Source organism: Chinchilla lanigera, unplaced genomic scaffold (genome assembly GCF_000276665.1).
Source record: "Chinchilla lanigera isolate Chin_1 unplaced genomic scaffold, ChiLan1.0 scaffold00004, whole genome shotgun sequence".
Taxonomy (NCBI): domain Eukaryota; kingdom Metazoa; phylum Chordata; class Mammalia; order Rodentia; family Chinchillidae; genus Chinchilla; species Chinchilla lanigera.
This window is the reverse complement of record NW_004955405.1, coordinates 40,725,415-40,734,855: the sequence shown is the minus strand read 5'-3', so window position 1 is coordinate 40,734,855 and position 9,441 is coordinate 40,725,415. Positions and strand designations below refer to the sequence as shown.

The following is a 9,441-nucleotide window of genomic DNA, read 5'->3' as shown; positions in this document are numbered from 1 at the left end:
TCAAAATTCAAATGAAAAAAGTATTACTCCACTGCTATGGGCTGGTTTTGGCTCAAAGCCAAGACTATGAAACCTCACAAAGCTAACCATTTCAAATTTTTAAAAAGATGAACAAAATCTACTTATAAATGCATATACTATACCTGTCATGACCCTTACTCATCAGTAAAGTGATTATAGTTAGATATAGATGCATTTAAATATATAAGATTTAAATACAGTCATAGAAGATAAAAACTTTATTTGGACCTTTTAAATTTTTAAAAAAGTGTACAAGAAATGTATGCTCACTGTAGAAAAATTATAATGCAGGGAACTAAAAAGAAGAAATAACCTACCAGTAACTTTACAACTCAGAGGAATAATAATAATAATATGTATCAGATAATATTTAAAATTTATATATATTTTGGCAAACCTTTTAAAATGAACAGATGTACATGTGTGGTTGAGACTTGTGTATATACAATACATACTTTTAGAAAAACAGTTCAGAAAAATAGATTCAATTCAGCCAATATTTACAATCACACCAAGGCACTACGATAACCACTTAATTCCAGGATAATAAATCAATCTTTTTTCAAAGTCATGAAAGAAGTGATCAGATGAAACGGGGATAGTAATACTAACTTTCGAGGGTTGTGAGAACTAAATGAGTTACACGCAGAGTGTCAGGCACATTCTTCATTTTATAACATCTACGCTTAGCACCATTATGATAATTATCAAATTATGTTGTGAATATAACATCTTCACAAGAACTTGAGTGGCTGGATCAATTTCATCAAAAACAAAATTTAAGAAAACAACTGACTTAAGCTTTGGGCAGATGTGGGCCTTTTCATCTCGAAATTATGTATCTCACAAAACTGGGGTACTTTAACAAAGTGGAATAAAATCTCTGCTCAGATGGGATTGTATACTAGGATAGCTATTCGCTAGGAGAAGCAATAGGTGTGAAAATATCTAAATAATTTACAGGTCTTTGTTGAACTTGGTTTCTGTAGAGCAAATAATCCACACAATTTTAGGAAATTTATTAACTGTTGACTATATCCCAGCAAACGATTACTATATATACTTATACAGTAGCATTTATCCAATTGTACTCTAGTTATTTTTAAATTTCTCTCTACCACTATGCTACCATTGTTTCAAGGGTAAGTGGCACAGCTTATGTCTTTTTGTATATCTGCATACTGTACTACACACGTCATATTCGAGAACTAGTGACTGAAAAACCTGGTGAAGAAGATAATCTTTCATTCTAAGAGGAATTGAATTCCAAGGGGAATTAAAGAAACTGACTCGGGTCTGGGCCCGGTTATCGAAACAGCAGTGCCTGATTTATTGGACAGATTTCTCATAATGGCTCCAGGTCCTGCATATCCAGATGAAGACGTCTGGGTTAAGGACACAGAAGGCAAAGTTTAAGTGTGCGTCTGGCAATGTATCTGTCTCTGTGCATCTTAGCGAACCCAGAAGCACATAAAAATACTTTTAAGTTATTAATTTTGATTATCTCCTGAGCTTTTCTCCTAACAAAAGGTAAGAAATAGTACGCTCTGGAAAGCATGGCGTAAGACGGCTACTAGCAACAGAAAGTTTCTCAAGTTCCCTCTGAAGCTAAAAGCCAAGGGCAGAGAGAGTCTAACCTACCTCTCTCTTTGCAAAGCACAAAAAGGAACTCAGCAGCGATCTGCTTGACGCCAAGGTCAACATGGGTCATGAGGCGCACCAGCTTGTTCCTCACAGTCGAGCCAACTTCAGGTCGGTTTGTGACGTCCCTCAAGGGCGGTAACACCTGACGGCACAATGGAAACACCATCATTAACTGCGGGCGCTGCAGAACGTGAGGCTGGTACTGCTGACGGCTTGCTCCTGCAGTGTCTACTGGGCTTAGCTTTATAAGAGCAAAAAAATGTTAAAATTAAAAATGTAGGCTAGTTTCAAAATAAAATAAAGTAAAATAAAATAAAAAACAGAACTCAAATAATTTCATGCTAAGATACTGCAAAGGCATCTAAATTTTTGCTCCTCTCAGCATGTGGAATGCCTCTTCTTGTTCACTTCAAAACCCACTTTAAAATCTGTCAACTTCTTCTTTCTCCCACAAAGACTTCCTTAATACACTGAGTCATACTGATTTCTTCCTTCCTTTAAATCTGGCAGCATTTTCAGTACTAAGAAAAAAATCTGTACTTATGCTTTCTAGCTGTTTCACTATCTAGTAAAAAAAAAATGGCTATTACAGGTTTCGTATTCCTAACCTAAAAGTCTAGAAATGCTCCAATCTGAAACTGTCTGGGCACTGAAAGGATGCCTGCCACACATGAAAAATCCCACACGTGATGGGAAAACTGACTTCATGTGACGAGTCACGGTCAAACGCAGGTATGCTAAAAATACTGTATCAACTTATGTGTAGCTGGTATACATAAGTTTCATGTTTAGAACTGAGTCCACTGCTGAGGTACTGCACTATACACATATGGAAATATTCCTAAATCTGAAACGATTCTAAATCTAAAACACTTCCAGCCCTAAGCATTTTGGTAAGAGCTACTCATTCTGTAATTATCAGGCACTTTCTCTGAGCTGCCTTACTGGTCACAATAACTGGTACACATATATTATTTATAACCCTCATGGGACCATGTAAAAAGGTGGTAACTTGACACTCATCTTTTTTTATAGACTGATCCTCAACGGGCAAACAGAACTCACGTAGGTCACCTGTTCTTTGCCCACTCTCCCATGCATCTCGCTCCTGGTTCTCCTCCGGTCTGGCTAGTTGCTTTGTCTCAGCCTGCTGTGCTACTTCTCTTTTTCTCCTCCTGTCTTCTAAACACTGGAATACTTCAAATGCTGAGTTCAAGGACTATTTTGCTTCTCTACATTCATTCACACTCTTGGTAATCTCATCCTGTTTTACACTTTTAGAGAGCCACTGCATCCCTAGAACTCCCTAAATTATAGCTTCATGTTGATTTCTTTCCTCTCCTTGAGCTTTTTTAAAATAATCACTAAATAGAGATATTATAGGGCTGTGAAAAGTACAGATTAAAATAGTGACAGAAATTATATTTACTTTCAATTTTAAGGTTACATCTGTGATGAATCTATACATAGAACATTCAACATAACACAATATTTAATATGCAGCCACTACCTTACATACAGACTGATTATAAAGCATATTACTGCCATTAAATTGTCCCTCTTAACTTTCCTGCTAGAGTTCCTCAGACTTGAGGAGAAGCGCCTGGCAAACGCCTGTGGATTGTGTTAACAATGTAGATTCTAATTTACTAAGTTCTGGTGGGATCTGGTATTATTTCTTTTTTATAACTCTTGTAGTAAATTTTTATCCATACAGTCCAATATTGTTAAGAATGGTGCAGTGCTATACAGCAGATCTCCAGAACTTAATCATTTTCTAGAAATGAAATTTGAAGGTTGATTAATAGTCACTCTGCACTTTCCCTGGAGCCCTTAGTAAGCACCACTCTACTCTGCTCTTGACCTTAGGTTTACATAGGCTCCCCAAACTTACCATGTCCTCAACAGGACTCTGATATTCCCACCAAACTTGCTTCTCCTGTGGTTCAGTCCATCCTTCTAACTGCTAAGTACAAAAATCTTGGAAATATCCTTGACTCCTTTTTCACTCCATCCATCCATCCATCCATCCATCCATCCATCCATCCATCCATCCAAAAATCTTGTTGAAATACACCCAGAAGGCATCATTTCTCATTATCTCCTCCAGTGTTACTAAGTCCAAGTTACCAGTGCTTTTCACCAGAATTCATCAGAACTTCCTAAGTGGCCCCTGCTTCCATCCTGGCCATGGTCCCTGTGATTTATTCTTTACACAGCAGGCAGGATATTTGAAAGCCAGGTCATGTCCACCGCTTCTCAGAGTCCTCCAGTTCCTAAGACTTCTCATCTCACTCATACTAAACGGCAAAGTCTTCACAACCCCTTTATAAAGTTCAACTTAATCTGGCTTCTTCCTCCTTCTCTGACCTCATTTCCACTACTCTCCTTGCTTACACTACTTCGGCCATACACACCTTCATGGATTTTCTTAAATATGACAAGCACCTGCCTCCCTTCCTTCAGGTCTCTGTTCAAATATCTAAAGATATTCCTTGACTTGACTCCCCCTTTGCTAACCTTAAGCACTGTCTTCTGTTCCAACCCCCTTACTCTGCTACAGTCCTCCTGGTAGCACTGTCCACACCTGGCATGGTACATACAGTATTTGTTGGCTCACTGACTGCCCCCTTCCAAAGAAGTTTCACTGGGGCAGGGAATTTTTAAAATTTTGTTTACTGCTTTCTTCCTAGTGCCTGGCATATTAGAGGAGCTTGATAAATATTTGCTGATTAAAGAGCAAATGAATTAATTCAAGTACCTCTTAATAAGTGCTGTGTTAGTTTGCTTAGGGTTACTATAAGGAAATACCTACATCAGGCTACTTCTATAAAGAGCTGTACTACTTAGTTCACAGTTCTGATGTCCAGAGTCCAAGGTCTGATGGCTCCACCCACTGGTTCTGCCGCTGGGGAGGGCTCACTGAGGACAGTGTCACAATGGCAGGGGTGTGTGTGGGATGAAGAGACCACTCTCGAAACAGGAGGCCAGGAGGCAACTCTGGGCGTGCTGTTATGACAACTTGTCTTGCCTCTTGCAGCAGCTCAAGGGTCTCATGAGAGCCCCCTTAATCCCTCTGGAGATCGGGTCCCTCAGTGATCTAAAGTCCTACCTCTTAAAAAGGTTCCACATCACCTCCCAACACTGCCACTTCGGGGACCAAACTTGCAACACATGAAATCTTGAGGGGCAAACCATGTCCAAAACCAAACAAATGCATTCTACTTAAATACGCAAGGAACCTCAGGATAGACTCAAACAATAATTTACTGTGCAACTGATCCAAACCCTTTCAGTACATGCAATTTTATGTAACCCATTTGATGGACTTTTTTCATTACCTTTTTTCACTACTTATGTCTTTATATTTAGTGCACCATGTATAAATATTGGAGGTACATAAGAGATGTTCGAAAGAAAAAATGTAAGCTAAATCTCAGAAAATCGAGTAACCTACTCAAGTGTTTCTAAACTCCGCACTTCTCATCACAGGCCAGAGATCTTCTGGGGTGGAACTGTTTCAGGGACTGCACTGGGGGTACTCCCTACTGGCTTGCCACCCACACCACCTCAGGGGCTGTTTCCTTACATTCAGCTGGTAAAGCACTCTGGGGCTGTCACCTTGGTTCAAGTCGGCCCAGGCAGAGCTTGTGCCAGTACCAGATCTTTATGGCACCTATGTGGTGCTGGTTTTGCAGGTGTGCAGAATGGAAAAAATTACTGGTTCATGGGAGCTTCCACCAAGATTTCAAAGGGAAGCCTGGGAGACCAAGCAGAAATACGTTGGAGAGTCAGAGGTCCTGCCGGGAGTGCTTAATGGATGCCCAGTGGAGCAGTGGGAGCAGAAGTCACAGTGGGCTCCCCAGAAAGGTAAGAATGACCAGCAACGTGGCCCACCTGAACAGGAGAGCCAGCAACTTAGCACGCAGGCATGTGGGCTGCACCAGCAGAGCCATAGGGTTGAGAAGGCTTAGGTCTTGGGGACCTTGCCCTCACTACATGTGCATAAACACCAGACCTGGAGCTGTGGGGTGGCCCGCTAGTTTCTGGCCTGGCTCTGCTGGTTTCTGGTCTTGCTCTGGGTCAATCTCCCTTTCTGATTGTCCATGCCTCCCTTTTGGAATGGGCATGTATACCTCGTGGCTGTTGCGCCACTGCATAGAGGATGTAGGTATCTTCTTTTGACCATATAGGCTCACAGCTAGAAAGGGTTTGCCTGACTCTGGGATGAGACTTCTATAATTCTGAGTCAGCGCTGGAATGAGCTTGACTACTGGGATGGGATGGCCAGCACTACCGGGGATGAAACGACTGTGTTCTACATCATGAGGACGTGAACCTTGGGGGCCAAGGACAGGATGCTTCCGCTTGGGTATGGTTTGAGTGCATCCGCCAAGGGCTAATGTGTAGAAACTCAATCCCCGTGTGAGGCATTAGGAGGGTGGAAATGTAATTCAATCAGTGTTTAGAACTGACACCTCTGGGAGATAATCAGGGTTAGAGGTCATGAAGGTGGAGTCCCACGACAGAATACTGGTAGCTTTATAAGAAGAGGGAGAGAGACTAAAAGGACACACATGCGCGTGCGTGCGTGCACACACACACACACACACACACACACACTCACACAGAACTCTGTCTCTTGCCATGCGATGCCCCCTTTGGGACTCTGCCGCAGTAAGGCCATCACCAGATGCGGCCCCTCAGCTTTGGACCTCCAGAACCATGGGCTTTATGCCTTAGATACCTTGTTGAAGTAATTAAAATGCACTAACACACCTTTTGTTTTTAGCTACCTTTTTACCTATCATATCTCATTTTCCTACCTATCTTGTAGTGTTTCCTGAGCAGGTAAAGTGGGTCTCATTATGTTTTGTATTACGTAAATGTGGCCCAAGACCTTGATATGAAGAAGTCATTTAACAAACAGACTTCTGTGTTCTAGTTAGTGAAATAAAAACAGTTTACTTAAACCTTGATCCCAAGGTTATTTTTGTGAAAAAGAAAAAATACAGAAAACACAGTACTTTAATTTATTATTCTTCACCATGTGTTCCCACTTGAGTATCTTAATCCCATTTAGAAATAACTTTAATTGTTTGGCTCACCTTGCTTAAATGATTATACATGCTTTTTGGTATCACTCTTTTTCCTTCAATAGAATGTGAATTCCTTAAGAGTCCCTACTGTTTAATCTTTCTTTATCATTCCAAATACTAGGGCTGGTAAAGAAAGCCTGCCTACATGTTAGCGTGTCCTACATGTAGTAAGGTACTTACTAAATCTTGACTACAGATACAGACAGAGAAAATAAATTTGGTTCATTCATGAGGAGAAATTCTCTGTGGTGATGACTGAACAATGAGGTGAGTGACTGCCACATACTGAAGGGAGGGAAGAACGGGAAACAGCAGACTAGGGATGGGAAATCATGGTGTTAACTTGGGATATGTTAAACTTCACACTTCCCACCCAGTGGGAACAGAGCAGGCAGCTCATTACATCAATCTGGGGCTTAGGGGACAGATCAAAGTTGGAGATAAAAACTGGGGAGTCATCAACATATAGATGTTTTCAAAAGCTTTGTTCTCAAAGGAGATCTCAGAGGAATGCAGATGGGGACAGGACCGTTGTTGTGGCTTGTGTTTAGATGTCCCCCCTAAAGTCTTACGTGTCATAAGTTGGGTTTTTTGGAGGCTGGATCTAGGGTGTGTGATGCTGGGATTAAGGGTGTGTTTTACTAAAGGAGTCCACTGATCAGTCGGCAGAGATCTGGGTGTGGGTGGCACCACCCAAAGGGTTGGTAGAGAGAAAAGGGAGAGCAGGCTGCTGCTGCTCCTTTCTCCCCGCTTTGATACTTTGCTGCCCTCCTGCCTTTTGCCTGCCACGCACTGTTTCTCTTCTGCAGTGCCCCTCTGCTGTGCCATCCCGCCTTGGAGCCAGCCCACTATGGACAGAAACCTCTACAAACTGTGAGCCAAAATAAACCTCTCCTCCTTTAACTTTGGGTGTTGGCTATGTTGTCTCAGCAAGGAGAAAAGTAACCAAGACGACAGTGTTGCCTTGGAGCGGCCAAACATTTGGGAAGACAAAGATCAGCAGAGCTTCTCTGCTGTGTTCTAGAAACCAAGTGAAGGAAGTATTTCAAGGGGGAGGGACACATATCAAACACGGTTAGAGAACAAGGAGAGATCTGAGACTTTTGGTGATACTGGGTTGGTGACTCGGTAAACACCTCTGCACCGAGTGAAAAGCATGGAAGCTCAGTTACGCAAGGTTCAGGAGAGAATTAGAGAGGAATAAAAAGAACAGAGGTGACGAGGAGCAGAGAAACAGGATGGCAAACTGAGAGGTAGGATAAAGGAAAGTGTGAAGACGGGAAGTGTCGGGATACTCACAAAATGATCTGGAATATTTACAAAAAGAAAAAAGATTAATGTAAGAGCTGCAGAAGGGGAACCAGGTGTGGTGCACATCTCTAGTTCCATCACTCTGGGAGGCTGAGGCAGGAAGACCCAAGTTTGAGCCCAGCCTGAGCAACTTAAAAGACTCAGCAAGACCTTGTCTCCACACTGAAGATTTAAAAGGGGCCAGGGATACAGGTCAAAGTGAAGTTTTTGAATTCAATCTCCAGTACTAGGAGGGAAGGAAGGAGGGAGGGAGAGGAAGAGAGAGAATATGAATGAACGAATAAATGAAGGACAACGTTCATGAGAAAGTGAGGGAGACCGATGTGGAACAGAGGCTGGCCACAGATGGAAGCTGGAGTTCATCTCTGTAACAGAGGAGGGGCAGAGCATCTGGCAGTACAGGTGCAGGCAGGTGGGAGATGCAGTGCTGGGTTTTCTCTTAATTTCCTACAGAAATAGGAAGCAAGGCCAACAAACGAGAGTGTGAGCAGAGTAGGTGAGAGCAGGAAGAAACTGGAGCTGTACAGCAGTGACCTCGGCCTACGCTGGGAGCTCCGTGGCTCGTCAGTGCGGCTGCGCTCTTTTCTTCCAAGCAGGTAGAGGCCGGAGCGGATGAGTTTGCTGTGTTTTTCCAAGGAGCACGAAGGAGGGAGACTGAGTGACCAGGTAAAGACGTACGGCAGGGAGTGGTACCAGCAAACTGCACATGAAGTCCAGCCTGGCAAAAAGACATGGACGGACACAGGTCGGCACAAGAATGGAAGGACAGACCGCCTGACAGTCTTCGTGGGCACGGAACACAGGAGGACTGAGGGCAAGGATGAAGAGAGGTGCTTGCAACTGTCCAAGTCTTAAACCTGGAGTGGCACGTGATCAAAACGTTGAAAGCCATCTTCATGTTTTCCTCCGTTTTGGAGCCATATCTCCACCTCTCAGCGCATCACGTCAAAATGTACCCCAAGCGCGAGCCCTCAGCCCTGCACCCCCCCCAGGCCTTCCTCCTTAGCTCTGTTCAGCACGTGCCTCCTGTTCCCATCTGCCTTGTTCCACTCAGGTCCATCCTGCATGCAGGAGCCAGAGTCGGCTCAAGTATCAACACGGCCACGTCACTGCCCTCCCGAACACTCCTGTGTCTACTCATCTCCCTCAGAAGCAGATGCTCTCCCAGCCTTACGCTGTCTGGCCGCGGGTCACCTCTTTTACTCCATCCACTGTGCTCTCCCTTGTGCATTTCTTCCCAGTCACACTGCCCACTTCGCTCCTCCTTAAGCTGACCAAAGCATCTTCTCCTCTCAGGAGCTTTGAACTTATTCTCTCTAGTAAATTCCCCTCTAGATGTAACTCTTCTTTTTTTTTTTTTTTTTTT

General features: G+C 43.1%; 1 protein-coding gene across 10 annotated transcripts in view; it reads right to left on the bottom strand.

Moving 5' to 3' along the window:
- Ric8b (RIC8 guanine nucleotide exchange factor B) overlaps positions 1–9,441 on the bottom strand; it is a 122,925-nt gene that overhangs the window by 48,015 nt on the left and 65,469 nt on the right. For all 10 annotated transcript variants that reach the window (XR_001235931.1, XR_001235932.1, XR_001235933.1 and 7 more), the window contains one exon: positions 1,663–1,807. Coding sequence is in view for 5 of the 10 variants with exons in the window: in XM_013519080.1 (XP_013374534.1) it covers positions 1,663–1,807 (145 nt within the window). In the remaining 5 variants the exon portion in view is untranslated. The remainder of the gene's footprint in view (positions 1–1,662; positions 1,808–9,441) is intronic.